This window comes from Pagrus major, chromosome 16 (assembly GCF_040436345.1).
Source record: "Pagrus major chromosome 16, Pma_NU_1.0".
Taxonomy (NCBI): domain Eukaryota; kingdom Metazoa; phylum Chordata; class Actinopteri; order Spariformes; family Sparidae; genus Pagrus; species Pagrus major.
The window spans coordinates 14,675,710-14,693,062 of record NC_133230.1 but is presented as its reverse complement, the minus strand read 5'-3'; the positions used below and the strand labels follow the sequence as shown (position 1 = coordinate 14,693,062).

The 17,353-nt window shown below is 38.8% G+C and overlaps 1 protein-coding gene across 1 annotated transcript; it reads right to left on the bottom strand.

Moving 5' to 3' along the window:
• Positions 1-3,541: 3,541 nt before the first annotated feature.
• Positions 3,542-17,116, bottom strand: lye (lymphocyte antigen-6, epidermis). The gene is made up of 3 exons (XM_073484049.1): positions 16,977-17,116; positions 6,469-6,579; positions 3,542-5,454 (listed from the first exon to the last, which is right to left on the bottom strand). The coding sequence occupies exons 1-3, from the start codon at positions 17,026-17,028 to the stop codon at positions 5,222-5,224; spliced, it is 396 nt and encodes a 131-aa protein (XP_073340150.1). The 5' UTR covers positions 17,029-17,116; the 3' UTR covers positions 3,542-5,221.
• Positions 17,117-17,353: the final 237 nt, after the last annotated feature.

Below are 17,353 nucleotides of genomic sequence, written 5' to 3'. Positions count from 1 at the left end.
TCTGGTAAAGGAGGAAACACTCATTTTAAGATAAGACAGCTCACATTGTTAATGTGTCTTTAATGAATTGTAAATATTTGTCAGAAGCTGTGATCAATGCTTTAGTGATCAGTTTGGCGTGGGTTTGGCGTTTCACTGCCAATGGTGACATGGTGACAGCTGATACCCATTGTTGGTTCGCTGGGAGGTTTTGCCTGTTTACACTGTAACCAAATGCTGTTTGTTATGTGAACGTTACTTTTGGGGGGTCGGAGGGACGTCTGTGCTTTTCACCTGCACTGCTGGTTGTTATTTTGGGACACTTAATACTCATTTTTACCTAAATTGTAGAGCTAACTTTATGTCTTGGTTAGCGTAGCACTACTAACAGGCTAGGGCAGGCGTGTGGTAAAAAGTTTTTAATACCAAACGATCTATTATTTTAACAGTTTTTATTTACAGCTACTTTTCACTGGTCAGTAAAGACCCTCAAAGGATAAGCAAGTATTAAAGGATGGATGTTGTTGAAGCAAGAGCAAGTGGCAGAGGGAATAAGTGTAAAAGATTTTCTTTATTTTCACAACAAAGTTTTGTCCTGTAAGACACAAAGTAGTTAAAAGGATAAATAAAATACAATAAAAAAAAAAAAAAGGCAAGACAACGGTCTGGAAGATTTACAAACTCAATGTTTCCCTGAAACATCCCATTGTTCAACTCCCACGATGGTCACCTTAGTTGTTATATAGCTTGAAGTTATTCCTTGACATGACAAGACCTTATGGTTATGGAAAATAAAGAGTGTTACAGCACATGAGCATATAAATAATCATACTTATAAACTCATAATGTCCAAATGGTCTATTTTGGATGTTGCTGTTGGTCCTGTAAACGTCGGCCGCTGCTGTTTTGTTGATTTAGGAAGAGACATGTTACAGCATGCTTCCCCACACGGAGGCCAGGACGGCTGCACCGATGGCGGCGGTAAAGGTCATCTTGGTGGACGGGGCGCCGCTTAGCGCAACAGTGTTGCACGTGTTTGTTTCGCAGCAGGTGACCACGGACTTGTATTCGACACCAATGATGGTGTTGTTGGTGGTAACGTTGCAGGAAGTGCTCTCAATGCAGCCCAGCGTGTTGAAGCCCACGGCGGAGGAGATTGATGGGAAGGCTGAGGAGAAATGGTCGTGTTAGAAAGAGGAAGGACAATAACACATTTTTAAGGTACTGGTACTTCATTTAACTACATTTACTTGTGCTGCTGATGTGTTAACATGCTTTAAAAATACACTTTCTCTCACTTTCAGACTTATTTGGGAGTGTTTTTAACTGAATCATGCCTGTGCTGTGATGTAATGTTTAAATGGGAAGGGTGTGAGCTTTTAGGCAATCAGGAGGAGACCTACTTGTTTTTCCACTGAAGCACTGGCTGGTGTTGGTTGCACAGGTTACCTCAGTATTGCTGAGGCAGAAACCTAACACGCCAAACTGGCATTGGTTGCAGGTCAGGGACTCCACTGAAACACACAAATACACATGCACATGAATACAAATATCAATATTTCATATTGTGTGTACTGAATTTCCACAGTAGTCATCAGATATTTGAAGGAAATGAGCTTAACACACGTTAAACACCGACTTTTCTTGCTTTAATTGATTTCAGTGGTTCATATTTTTGATATCAACATGAACACACCTCGAAAACTGTGTAATGTACTTTACTTTTACAGCAGCAAGTGTTTTGTACTACCACCACACCCAGTGTTGTTTGTGACTAAACATCGCTGGACCGCGCCCAGGTTTCAATACATCAATCAATCTCTAACTGACACATCGGGAGATGCCAAGATGATCTGAATCTTTACTGGTGAGGAAAATATTAGGTGTGAAAGGATGGTATTCAGTGGGGACTTAAAGTAGCTTTTTAGTGTAATTTTGTTTAAAAATGGTCGGTTCAACCTAAATCAAATCAAACAAAGACAACAATGTCACAATTTCCTCTGGTTGCTGAAGCATATTGAGATATTTGCTTCCAAGATTTTTTGTTTTCAGCCCAATTCGATGGAAGTTAAAGGGAATTTCAAGTTTCAAAATAGTTTTTTTTTCAATAATAAAGTTGAACCGACAACTGATTTAAAAAGTCGCTTCAGAAAACCTGAAATTTGTAACTTCATCGTGTGATGAAGATGAAGATTTTGCGATAAGAATGCAGTTTTTTGCAGACAAAATTACTTGACAGTTGAATTTACCTGTGATATTTGCATTCTTGTCTTATTTATATAATTTCAATATATATACACATATATCAAAGCTTTAAACAAAACAGAGAAGACAAGAGTTTCCTCCTATTTTTGTCAAAAAGTCTTAAAATATCTTAACCACTGCCAGAAGGTTTGCCAGATGTTTTTGTCAAAACTTACCCAGCATGATAGATGCAACAACTGCAATGACTCCAAATAGGATCTTTCCCATCTTGATGTGTCGGTTCGGTTCTTGTTTCGGCTTTAAGACAAAAAAATCCTCTCAGGTGATCAGATGCTGAGTGAAGTACGAACTGATGAGCTTGTGTGGTGAGGCCGGGGATTTATACAGTGTGACAGGTGGATGGGAGGGGAAAAAGGGGGGTTTTCAAGCCTTTTGTCTTCATCAGCATTCCTTCAGGTGATCAGCCAGTAAAGACGAGGGATGTCAACGATGATGTGTTGAGAAAGAGCTCAGTGAATACCACGAGAGGTGCAGCCCGTCTTTCAGGTTCTAGTCTCAGTCTCAATCTCCATTGTTTTGATTGAAACCCTCAGAAAAAAAAGGTAAAAATGCAAAAAGTGGCTTCAAGAAATATTCAGTTTACTGTCAGATGTGACGCAGAAAAGCATCAAATCTTCCTGAAAGATGATTGAATGATTATTTTCTCAACATTAACCAACCAACCAGTTGACAAAGGGATGGTTGTGGCGTTATAACAAGCCAACGAGGCTGCCAAACAGCCGACTGTTCGAGTCTCACCACTGGATATTATTAAGTTCTAGTCGTTTTTGTGGCTTCAAAACTGACAATTTTTACAGAAAAAGTCGGTCCATCTCCATCCGTGATCATGGCAATTCAAATATTTAAGTTTCTACCATTTATTCTGACGATAAGGGTCGAGTCTACGGTATTTCATCCCTCTACTGATGAGAAAATCTGGAGAAAACCACTAAGTAACATAAGGACGTTGGTTCATATTTTAAAAACACAATTTTCTCACGACCATCTCCAGACTTTTACCTCACTAAAGCCTCCAGATCACATCTGACTTAGGAAATACTATTTGAAAAACCTCCTTCATGATGATTTTCTCAGGTTTCAACTCTAAATCTTTAATTTGCACAAAGACAAAATATGTCAGTTCTGCTGCCAAAACCGAGCTTCGGGACAGCACCTTCATGCCAGCAGTAGCCCAGTGGTTTCCCTGCCGTGGGGCACCAAAACCTGGAGAACTGGTCGGTCCTGCAGGATGACAACGAGCCGAGTGACATCAAGACCGGAAGGAGGAAACTAAATCCAAATATCCACCACACAGAAGTCATTTTCCCCAGTTTGGATGTTTATTGCATTCTTTAAATTGTCTACATTGTCAATTTTTACACGAACATTCATGTCTACACGTTTTTCTTTTTCGGAAACTAATGCCAAAAGAGTCAGTTTCAGGAATGTAACTCATCTTTAATGATTCTTGTCGAACAGATCGATCCTGACAGATTTCAAATTGCTGCAATCTCAATATAAATCAATCAATTTCATTACCTTCTCCCTACATATTACATTCAACTAGCAAAGATAAACCAAAGCTTGTACCCCCACATTTAAGGGAGTAACGTGCAGTGTGGATTTGTCACAAATATCAAAAATAAAACAGGTTAAACGCAGAACTGTAGAAGCTATTTGTGTCAAAAAGAAACATGTTTCCAGACAGTACCAGACATAAACCAAGAGACAATTTACAGCATGTTAGCTACATGTTAATAAAGTGAACACAAAGCAAACCAATAAATGAAATGTTCATAGAAGCTTTGAAATCTCTATATATTTATATCTGAAATGACAATACAGTGGGTCAAATGCAATAAATTAAAGGGCTAGTTCAGCATTATGAGAAATATGCACATTCCCCTTCTTCATGTAGGTGTGGATAACATGAAGCCCGATAAGGTTAGCTTAGCATAAAAACTGGAAACAGATGGAAGCAGCTAGCCTAGCTCTTTCCAATGGTAAACAATAAGCTTACAACACCTTTAAAGCTCTGTGTGATAAACACAACTTACAGGCAAACCTTTTGCCTTCAGACAGAGCCGGGCTAATTGTTTCCCTCTGTTTCCAGTCTTTATGCTAAGCTAAGCTAAGCGTCAGACAGATAAAAAGGGTGGTACCAACCTCCTCATCCAACTCTTGGCTCAAAAGGTGGATGAGCATATCTCACAATATGTCGGACTATTCCTTTAAGTGATTTACTGGAGCTATACAATGAAATGCCTGGCGTGTAATTCAGCTGGTGACACCGACAGCCCTGTAATTTAACTTACTGCTCAATCAAGTGGTGAAAGTTAATCGCAGGGCAGTTTAAATATATGATATGGACTTTAAATCATCTCTGATGTCAGTGTTACATGCTTGTTTTACATTTTAAAGGAGACATATTATGCTTTTTTTTCTTATTTTTCTTTCCTTCACTGTTTTATACATTCTTGTGCATGTAAAACATCTTTAAAGTAAAAAAAAAAAAGGCCCAAGTCCGCATCAACAGAAGCTCCTCTCTCCTACAGAAAACACTGCTCCTGAAATGCCTCGTCAGTAGCCCCGCCTTTAATTCTGTGACTTTGTGACATCACGCTACGTCACCACATCACACATTTATATAGTTTTTGCCTGGCGGCTTGTTTGGCACATACGAATTGATTTAGCACAGCCGCTCCTGTTGTTGTTAGCGGTGCTGGTTCAGACATGTGTGAGCTGACCAATCAGAGCAGACTAGGTCTTAAAGAGACAGGCAGCTAAAACAAAACATTTCAGACGGAGGGCACAATATGTCTCCTTTAAATTGCCCAATAACAACTAAAATTATACATAGAAAAGAGGGAATTTAATTTTAACCGACATAAACACGTGCGAAATTTAAAAAAGTGCAATACACCTTGAGGATAGTACACACAAGGCCTGTATGTGTGTTTTATAAGTGTGTATTCACTCTATGTCATCTGGTTTGCTGTCAAACCAGGATGTTGGCCACAAACAGAGCACTGACGGTGGCCAGAGCCAGGCTGAGCCCGGAGGTCCCGGGCAGACCGGGCGCGGCGTTGCACAGGTCGGTGTCGCAGCACGTCTTGGTCAGACTGTAGAGGGTGGTAGAATTGGCACTGGTGCCGGGGATGTTCACATCTTTGGTCTTGTTGCACTCGGCCACTGCTAGACAGCCCTTCCTCTTGATATCCACCACGCCAGCTGTGGAGAGACAACAAACACACGATCACTGTTAGTGTCTATTGTTCTTTGTGTTGGGCTTAAATGGTTGGTTGGCTTGCAGAGTGAGTGGTATGCACTCATACACTGCATGTTGCTAAAGGGTGAAGACCTTCTTACTCAAGTTTTGGGGATTCCCGGGTTTTTAAACTCTCCAGGTGATGATATAACAGATGCTATGTTAGCGTCTATGCTAACCACTTGAGGAGCCGCTATTGTTGTTTTTGGACAAACAACAAACCTTTAAATCCATTTTGGAAATAGGCAGTCAAGATATTATGAATCAGCTGTCAGACTTAGACTGGAAGCATTATTTAACGCCAACATCTTAAAGGAGAGCCTGTGGATACTTGAGTATATCTACTGTGAGTGAAGACAGACATCAGCGATCATAATCTCCATTTCAAAACACTTCAGTAACTATCTCAGAATGGTAAGAGGCACTTCTGTGATCTGTCACGCCTGATATAAACATAAAGCCCCACATGTGTTTGTGTCTATATCTGCAACTATTATAACTGTATTATAACGTTAAGAAAACTATTACAACTGCTTATTTAAAGCTAACTATTTTAAACATTACTTCAACATCAACTATTTAAAGAGCTAACTATTACAACAGCTTTTAGCTAACTACAACAGTTTTTAGCCAGCTACTTAAACTATGTTTCACATTATTCTTAGCCAACTATTTCAACAGCTAATTTACGTTGACTTTTTAAACTGTTCATCCAATTCTTTTAGCTAACCATCTTAACCTCTGTTCACTTTCTAACTAGCGTATTAAATGACGGAGGATGTTTTTTTTATTTTTCTGGTTGCTTTCTTGCAAAGCTTTCTGTTGATCGACCAGTTTAATTATTTTGATAATGATGCTTTCACAAGCATGAGGTTGTGCTTTAGAGCTGCACTTTGAGAGCTGGCTGAGTGTCATCTGAGTGTCTATGAAAACCTTTTCTGAGAATGTCGTCCAGTGAGATTTTTTAGTCACCTTACCTGCTTTCCCTTCACCACTGTAGCAGTGTTCTCCACTTTCACAGGTGATTGTGCTGGTAATGCACAGATCTCCAACACCAATGGTGCATTTGTAGCACTGCAGAGCTTGACCTGTTATCGAGAGAGATTGATGGGAAGGGAGCGGGGAAACAAGACGAATAGTCGGGTTAGCAACAGGCTATAATTAGGAAGTTAAAACAGAAATGTCTGCATTCAAGTAAACATCTTTTCATGTTCGTCTGAAATTAAAGCTTTTGCTGAGAACAGAGACTGTTTCAGTGTTTACCATCCACTTAGATGGTGCAGTTTGGCATTTAGACAGGATCTCTATACTATAATTGTGGGCAAGACAAGTGGGTGACCTTTGACCTGTGATACAGAGGAGGTTAATGGTCAACGTCATACCAGCTCTTGGTATCACCTGGAGGTCATCTCCTCTGATTCAAGCAAAACCTTCAGACAAATTCTGGATTTTCAGCTGCATAAAACAAACCTGAGCCATTTTACGAGTTACATTTAACAGCTGCTACATGTTACCACAGTCTTTAACCCTGCTTAAACCCTGTAACATTTAATTATTAGTTTGCATCTGGGTAAACTGGGTTTACAGTCATGCTATGTTGACATAAGCTTGCCTTTGGCCAACTGGAACGAGCTCACGTGCACAGTGCACGACATGCAACATGAACAAATTCAAACATCAGGAAATAAAAAGGGACGCAGGAATTAAATTTCAATAAATAAAAATCACACAGCTACCGAATAAGCAATAAAAAATGGCAACAATTAACTCACAACCACAGCTTTAAAAAAATGGGGAACTTCATTGATTTTAAACTTAATTTTATATTAGTGTGACGCAACATACAGGTGATGAGAACAGGTGATCTAAGACAGGCAGGTATGCACACGCACATCAATCAAAGTTTGGAATTTAATTTATGTTGATGGGAATTAATTTCTCTGATCTTCCTGAAACTTTCAGGCCACCGTCCAACATTTGTTTTGTGTTTTTCCTTTGTGCTCTGGATTGTGGGAATTAAGTGTCCACCAAAAACAATCTGACCACACTGCAAGTCTCAAATTCTGGTTAAAATTACCAGTCTGGATGTGCCAAGAGGGGCCGGACTTTGGTCGTTCCCCATGTCTGAAATTCAAAGCTTTTAAATGCGTCAGAACAATGAACTTTTTTATGTTTTTTCCTCCACTTTGTGTATTTAAACTTACGTAGGTTGTCGGTTTGATTTCATAAAATCCCCCTGCTTAAACAGCCTCGGTTAAAACTTTTGTAATGAAATAATAAGATGTTTGTGCTTCGAGACAGACATAATTAATTGTGCCGAATAGGCTTTTACCAGAAAAGGAGGATTTTTAGTGTTTTCGAGCTGTATTGGGAACATGAAGTCAGGATATCTCGGCCTCTGCTGCTTTGATTTTCTTTCTTTTTTAAAATCCTTCCCTAACACGTCCCAAAATGTTAGAGATATAACACTAAAATCACGTTTTAACACGGTCGGCGTGCCAGCTGTGTCTTTATACAGACAAAAAGGTCCAACAGCTAAAAGGATTGTAGCTCAAAACCTCCAACAAAAGTCAGTCAAGGTGATACAAAATACTTATATCGTAGAATAATGTGTCTCAGGAACACCTGAGGAGCTAATGGGCACCTGTAAACCTCATTTGTTACTCTATGATTAGATGGGAGGGGAGATACTGAAGAACTGGAGGGAACTCTGGTGAAACTGTTGTTGTTGGAACCAGTCGCTCCAGTTTACAGAATGAGGCCGAGACTGGAGCTGTGACGGAAAGTACACACGGTAATCCTAAAAACTACAATAAAAAGTGTCTGTAATGTTCCCTGTTCTTCTTTATTGTTTGCTCAAGATTCACTCGGTGATTTAAAACCATTAAAAAGAGTTAGAGTAAGTTTATTAGTCCCTCCTCTTAAATAAAATTCATATATGTCGCCTCAATTTTGTGAATTTGCACCAGTGCCACCTGAAGCGGAAAAGTAAAAATCACTGTAAGATCGAAACTGTAACGTCGTAATTACTAAACTCTCAGCACAACTGTTAAAAAAAATAAAATTAATACAATATTCAGCTCCTGCAGCGTACGATGAGGCCTTTCGCAATGACTCTAAAGACTCAGCAGGGAAAATCCCTCCCATCTCAGATTTGCACGCCATGATGAGGGTTGGTATGTGGACATGGATTCATATAATTGGTAAAATAGCCTTAAAATATTCAGGATTCCTTATTATTAATTGTTTCTCATAATCCGAGCACGACAGGCAGAGACACTTTGCAAAGGAAGTCATTCACTTCAGGTTAATTAGGATCCTTGTACCATTTTGTGTCGTAACAACACAGAACAACATGTTGCTTTTAGCCCGAGCTCACCATCAAATTTTAGGTTTTGGCTCTCCAAAGAAAAAAGGTTAACAAAACTTTAAAGCGCACAAGTGGCGAGTACAACATGATAGTGCAAACGGTGGTACGGACAGAAGAGGAAACGGCTTCGTATCTTATCTGACTCTTTGCTAACATTACCGTTAACTGCTGGTCATACCAGACTAAGTGAGGGTGTAGCTTTAAAATGCCTGAGTGTAAAGGAACCGAGTGATAGTCCTCAAACAGACAGGCCGACAAACACTGACTGATAAGAGCCTGAGAAAGACAAAGACGAGGTCGGACTGAGTGATTATAGTTTCTCTTTAAGAGACGAGTAGACACGATCAGATCTGTCTGTCGAGAGACGATGTGCTGCTATTTTGTAGAGACAGAATTACAACACTGTTTATATATAAATGCGTACATACATATACATATGTTATGAGATAAAATATATATATGTGATGTATAATATCTGTTTTTGTTTCGTCATCTATTTTAATCTGTTGACTAAAATTGTTAAATACAATATTTTTCATTAATTTCCTTCCTTAGTTTCATCATAATTGTAATTTTGCGTTGGAAACACATGAAAAATGACGTTTTGTTGGTTTGCGACAGGGATTACACAAAAACTACTCAACAGATTTCCATGAAACTTGTATGCAGGATCGGTCTCGGCCCAGAATAGACCTCAAGAAGTTTTGGTGCGGATCCGGGAATTTTTTCCTCAATTTCCTTAACATTGAGAGACAGGCCATTTTTTTTGTTGACATTTTCATTTATTTCTCAAGGAATATTGCATGGACCATGATGTAAGCATCAGGCATATTAAGGTTGCTGGTATTTGATGCAGTTTCAAATTAAAATCTGGAGATATAAACATATATCTTTATCTTTAAGAAGAACAACGTGCCATTTCTTCTTCTTTCAGAAATAATGAATAATATCACGTTAGCATAGTCTCACATTGAAGCTTAAGTTTTCATTCACACAGGCTAACGTGTGAAGCAGTTACTCAAGTAGAGGTGACGGCTAATTCAATATTTGACAAAGCAAAAGTATTATTTTTCTAAAGATTTATTGCTGTATTGTTCACATGTTTGCTGAGCTGACTCATGAATTGATCAACATTTTTTCCAGCTGAGTAACTCCTCTACTTGTGTGTAATACCGTCCACACATCACATCACACTCAAGAGTCACATGCAGTGATATTTTCAGCTCGACCTATGTCACGTCTGCGGTACGAACACGAGTTAATGGAGGAGAATTGAGAAACACCACAAGTTACTAAACTCCAGCACAAAAATTAAAACAAACAAATGTGTCAAGAGATTCATAAACATGTGACAAAATAGAAGTCATATGATCCTGTGGATCAGCGCCATTTCAATCACAATCTTGCGGGATAATCCTGACACACCTACACCTTTGTGTGCTCCACACCCCTGTCACGCCGGTTTCGGTTACACCTGAGTTCAAGTAGAGCTCACAATTTAGAGACTTTTTGCCGACCGTCATGTCGTCTCATTGCTCCTAATAACAGATATTCTCAAACATTCAGTTAAAAAAATACAAGATGAAACAGATGATGAAAGAAAAATGTCTTTATCTGACTAAAAACCTCCAGAAATGTGTCAAAAAAAATGCACCGATATCAGATATCTGACTCACTTTCTCTGCAATAATGTTCTGTGACTCATGTCTTAAAGGATAAGTTCACCCCAAAATTAAAATTCAGTCATTATCCACTCAGTCTTCATCTACTTCAGTTGATTAGGACAATTATGCAAAGCTGTTTTTACTGTGAAGCTACAGAAATGTTTTGTGGACTAAAAATCATCAGAATGAGTCGAGTAGATAATAACTGGATTTTTCACTTATAACCAGCAATACAAGTTAAATCACCGAGTACCAAAGTGTCACATGACCTCGGTGCCGCCACACCTGGCACCTGACTTCATCGCTCTGCAATGCTGACTGACATGTTGCTCACGTCACCGTTTTCCCTGGCTGCTGTCTGGGAGGAGACATCTGAAATCAAGTCTGACCTGATCCTCGAAACACTACTGGGTCATTAATGCAAAAACAAATCTGCATTTCTGCAAAAAAAATCACTGTGGAGGTGAGGGGAGTTCAACGCGGTTGCACGGGGACAGTTAAGCTAATCGTGTTCAGTTACAGCCAGACTTTGTTTGCAACAGATTCTAGACACAACAGGACTTTTCTTTAAAAGATCCGGTTCTGGATAAAAGAGGCAGATAAGATTGGCACGTTACATGTAGCGCTACATGTCTGCAGGGTTCATTTGTTGGTAAAAAGTACAGGTGTGACATTTTTTCTCTCTCATGCACGTCAAAAACCTTCGTCCTGGTACGTGTTGTTCAAGTGCAGGTAGTTCAAATCAATTCTGTCTTGACTGGAAACTTACCACACCATCGTCAACACCCTCCACACAGATGAAAACATACTTGATAAAGACTGAATGCTAAATCCACAAAATGACATGGCTTCCTTCCTTTTATATATCTTTTAAAGTTATTTTAAAATATAAAAATCATTAATTGGCAAGAGCTTTAATGAGTAAACTATTCGATTATTTAGACTCTTAATGGTTTTCACTAAGAAATATCTGGTGGGCCAAAATTTGGGGGGCATCCCTGATTTACTCCAGTTGTTTACAAGTTGTTTAGCGTGAATTAAATAAACTTCTCTCCATAAGAGGTGAAAAACAAACAAACAAACACACACTGTTACACTCTTGCATAACATAGAGGACACGCCTGAGAAAAGCAGCCACGGCCTTTCAGTGAGGACGACTCGCCGGAAGTCCTGAAAAATGTCCGACACCAACTGTCACAGTAACCAGCAAATTGATATTATATCTAACAAGTTATATCTATATATATTTATATACATTATGTATCTACAGCAGAGTTTCCAGTACGTACAGTATGAGGCTATCAAATCAGGTAGATTAAGACCTGCCCAGGTGGATAAAATGTGAGTTAAAGTCATATATTTTGTATATAAAATCTCAATCTGCAAAGTAATAAGTGACTTTATTAATCAAAGTAATGTAGTGGAGTAAAATGTACAGTATATGTCGGACATGTAGATAAAATAGAAACAGTAGAAGTAGCTCACAGTTGTACTAAAGCATTTGAGTTTTCTCCTCCAAGGGAAGAGACGCAGAAACAACATACTTTAAAGTTGGAAAAAAAAAGAAGGTATTTATAAAGATGTATATCCTTTTTTCTAGGCTGATTGTTTTATTTAAAAAAGAGCAAGGCAATACATAATACTTGAAAATTATACTTTACTTTCTGAGGGGTGAATGTGAGGGAGAAAATGTAGCATTTACAATCAAAATCTGTACTTTTTGTTCTTTTTATCATGTATATCTGAGCTAAGTCATGAAGATTTTCAGGCTTAAATGTGAAGAAACAACAGAAATTGTTTCAAATTAAGTTTAAAAAGTTTAAAATTAAGGCGTGGTGCGATTAATAACTTCAATAAATGAGTCTAGTTAAGTTACACGAGCACCGTTTCTTCAGTAAAGTGACTTTTGAAGATGATAGTTGAGTACTTGGTGGGTTTCTCTGCCTAAAACTGAATAAAAGAAAAGGTAATCAACTGTATGCTGCGAGTGTTTGAGCTCTGAGGTGTGGCACATTACTCATCACCCTCGATGTGCAGACTCAGCCTTATTCTGCCCTCTACTGCTCAGTCGCCTCAACTACAAACCCTGGAGCATCAGCCGTTCAGTTTCTAATACAAGAGAGTGAATACAGATGCATCAGAGCTCTGATGTGGCTGATAGTGTGGTATCAGTACCAAAGCCTCCCCCCTGAGGGCACCCTTGTTTCATAAAGGACTTCAAAATAGTTTCTTTCTTCTTCAAACAAGTGATGTTTCTAGTGACAACATTTCGTCATAACCACCGACATGAATCTATCCAACTGTGACCAACAGCAACACGCCCGGGTATCAGTCCATGTTTTGAAAGCTTTGTATTATTCTCATGTTTCTGTGTGCAACAAAAACAGTCACCAACAAGCTGAAATTACACTCACAATGTGACTCATGCGCCTAAAACACCAAACCAAACTGAGAGTTGAGAGGTGCCGCCGTTGCGTGAGACGAATACGCAAACATGTTTGTATAAAGTATAATGAGGGTCGGCTGCGTTGTGCAAATATTCTTGGTTTGCATTTGGATGTAAAGTTGATTTAAAGCTCACGGAGACGACGTCCTTGAAGGATGGGAGCAGCCAGACTGATGGGAACAGTAGCCAGAGGAAATGTTTGACAGATTAAGAAAATATAACTTAAAACGTGTTTGGTAGAGATGAGATGAAGGATAATGACATTAGAGATCTTATATTTGGGTGTCCAGCCTGCATAAGAAGTTAATTCTGGTGTCAGTTTTGGATTTTACTGGGTTTACATAGTTTATACTATCTTTGTGAGGGAAAGATGGCTAATAGATTAATCAGATAGGCCTCGCCTAATTACGACAGCTCAGATTGAGTTTGTTGGATTTATTTTTAGCTTTTAACTGTTTGTCCATTAGGCTACTTTTAGGCAACTAATTAAGTTATTTATTCCATTCAGCTAACCATTTCATGTGTTTTTCCACTACTTTCAGCTGTTTGTCCAGTACTTATAGCTCACTAGCCCCATTTCAATTGTTCATCTTTTTAGTAAGCTAACTTTTACAACTGTTTATCCATATGGCTACTTTTAAGCAACCTTTTCAAGTGTTTATTCATGTCTTTTAGCTAACCATTCAGCTAACTATTTCAAGTGTTTTTCCCTTACTTTCAGCTTACCGTTTGTCCATCACCTTTAGCTAAGTATTCCAACTGTTCGTCCATTACTTTTAGCTAACTGGCCCCATTTCAATTGTTCATCTTTTCAGCTAGCTAACTTTTTCAATTGTCTTTTCATACTGTCAGCTAACGCCCATTACCTTTAGCTAACTATCGCAACTGTTCCTCTATTACTTTTAGCTAACTAGCCCCGTTTACTTTGAGCTAATTATTGGCTACTTTTAGGCAGCTATTTCAACTGTTTATTCATTACTGTTAGCTAAACATTTAGCTAACTGTTTCAGCTGTTTTTCCATTACTTACAGCTGACTGCTTGTCAATTACCTTTAGCTAACTAGCCTTATTTCAACTGTTCATCTTTACAGCTAGCTAACTTTCAAACATTTGTCCATTAGGCTACTTTTAGCCACCTGTTTCAACAGTTTTTCCATACTTTCAGCCAACGTTTATTACCTTAAGCTAACCATCATCCAATGATGTTTGGATATGTCAAACAAACAGGCGATATTATCACATGGGCTAATCTGAAAAAGTCAAATGAGCTCAGTGAGTCAACAAACAACAATACAGGAAACAACCAGGAAAAAATAGCATCATGATGTGTTAGTAACCAAATCAACTGTTCATCTTTTCAGCTAGCTAACTTTCAAACATTTGTCCATTAGGCTACTTTTAGCCAGCTGTTTCAGCAGTTTTTCCATACTTTCAGCCAATGTTTATTACCATAAGCTAACCGTCTCAACTGTTCGTCCATTACTTTTGGCTAACCAGCCCCATTTACTTTTTGCTAATTATTGGCTACTTTTAAGCAGCTATATCAACAGTTTATTCATTACTGTTAGCTAAACATTTAGCGAATAGTTTCAAGTGTTGTACTGTTACTTTCAGCTAACTTTTCCATTAACTTTGGCTAACTATTTCAACTGTTTGTCTATGACTTTTAAGCTAACTAGCCCTATTTACTTTTAGCCAACTATTCAATCTGTTAACTCATTACTTTTAGCTGGTTTGTCCATTAGAAAGAACATCTTTTAATAGAGCTGGACAAGGCAATGGGTAAAAAGTATCTCAGAAGGTCTTCTTCAGTTAACAGCCTCTCTGCACTTTCTCCTCCCAACTTAAGGAATTTACTGACATCTGGATTACAGAGGAAAAAAATATGTTTGTCTATTTTTCTAGCAGCTGGGTGCTCAGGGAAACCTCTCAGTAGCCTGTAACATGTTGACTTCAAAAGCCAACCAGACCACCATCTAAAATCTACTTCTCGCCAGAGTCCACACACCCACAAACATCCCTCATGGTCGCTTGTACAGGGAGATTCGAAACCTCACTATGTAATTATCTGCATTTGTGAATCACACTAGTGTCACAAACAACTATTTAAGTTAACGGATTCGAAGGCTTAAAGGTCAGAGTTATCACTGGATTGTATGTAAAAGCAGCTAGGATGGGATCATAGTCGCCACTAGAAAGGGTGTGGTTTGAAACAGGAGACGAAAAAAAAAACACAGCTGAGGGGATCCTGACTACAATAGCCCTCAAAACACAATAATAGCACAACAAATGGCCTCGGCAGTGCCCCCAGGCACAGACCCTCTGTAGAAGTGGAATTTGAAACTTGGGCAAAGCCTCAATTCTTACAAGGTGAGGAATTTCTCATGCAATAGCCGGCAGGTTGGGACATGATTCAGCCTTTTAATAACGTCTGGAACATCTTTGTACCACAAACAGGCTGCCTCACCCCATCCTGTAATAACAGCATTAGAGTAAATCCTGGGATGTGCAAAGGAGGGTAAACTCTGCTTCATCTGTGGGAATCAGTAACTCATTCTGTGTTGCGTTGTATCTGTTGCTTAAACCTCGTCTATACAATGTCAGGAAACTGGTGATTATTGATTAACAGAGTCACAGTCGCCCTCTTTAAAATTTCAGCCCACATAACAGTCCCCAAATATTTAGTTTGTTGTGAGTTATGATGCAGAAAACCAGTGAATCCTCATTACTACTTTCAGCTGTGTCAACTTTGTGTCCGTTTTTGTTAGCTAATTATGTCAAAACTTGTCCATAAGTCTAGTTTTAGCAGACTATTTCAACTGTTTATTCATAACTGTTAGCTAACCATTTAGCTAACTGTTTCAAGTGTTTTTCCATTACTTTCAGCTAACTGTTCATCTGTTAACAGTTCGGCTGTAGCTCAGGAGCATTACTTTTAGCTAACTACTTCGACTATTAGCCTACTTTTAGCTAACCAGCCCTATTTCAACTGTTTGTTCTTTACTTTTAGCTAACCGTTTCAACTAGGCAACTACTCATTATTTTAACACTTTTACCTAACTTTTTCAACTGTTAGCTAACCATTTAGCTGAGTGTTTTCTATTACTTTCAGCTAGCTGTTCGTCTATTTCCTCTGGCTAACTATTTCAACTTTTTGTAGCTAACTAGCCCTATTTTTGAAATAGGTCCATCATCTGCTATATCATTACTTTAAGCTAGCTATTTCAACAGTTTTTTTGTTTGTGACGATGATATTTGAATATGACAAACAAACAGGCGATATTATCACATGGGCTAATCTGAAAAAGTCAAATGAGCTCAGTGAGTCAACAATAACCACAAAACAGGGAAAGATAGCATCATGACGTGTCAGTAACCAAACCACAAGTCAAATTATCATATTTATCAAAAGGGTGGCCACATTTTTTATGGGGGGCCCCGCTGGCCCTAAAAGGATGTGAACACACCACTGGTGTGAGACATGAACACACCCAGTCAAACAGCCCCGAGCTTCATCACTGAGCCAGCAAACATTAAAAACATGGAGCACACCTCCCATAACCTAAATAACGTTTTTAACTCCAACAAAACGTGTTTGACAGGAAAATAACGTCGAGTTGAGCCTTTTTTGAATTAAGTCATGTAAAACACACAAAAAAAGCTCCATGCAGATGCCAAATCTGAAAAAAAATCAACAGACTTATCTAATGATGTAAAAGCTAAATAAATAATAAGAAAAAGTCATTCTGAACACAGGATTTCTGCGCACACTGCGGAAACGAACCTCAACAAAAGAGTCACACCAAACTCCATGTAAAAAACCGTGGATTTAGTGGTGGAACAGCTTTTAAACCTTCTCTCTAACAAATATGAGCAAAAGTTATAAACAGGCTGTTTTTAGGCGTTTAACCACGAGTTAACGGCGCGAAAATAATAACAAAAAAACGTGCATTTGAAAAAAAAAAAAAAAAAAAAAAAAAGTGTAAATATTAAATTTTTTCTTACCGATTGCAAAGCAGATTCCGACTGCAAAAATCTGGAGGATGGTTCTGTTCATCTTGAAAGAGGAATAAGCTCAACTGGACTCTGAGGAGACGCGTCGTGCCTGGGAGGGTCGAACCGTTATAACTGGCATCAAACAACCAGCCGTTTGTTTCCGCCATCGCTGCATTTATAATCTTCCACCTCCCATCAGAACGTCACCGTCATCCAATCAGAGGGCGTCTCCTGGGACAACCACCCAGTCCCCCAGTCCCCCCCCCCCCCCCTCAACCTCTCCCACCTGTTTGACTCACAGGTGAAATATGGTGCTTATAAGTGATTTTATGGGGGAAAAAAGTGTTTTGTTGGTGTTATAATGACTGAAATGTGTTTTTAAGACA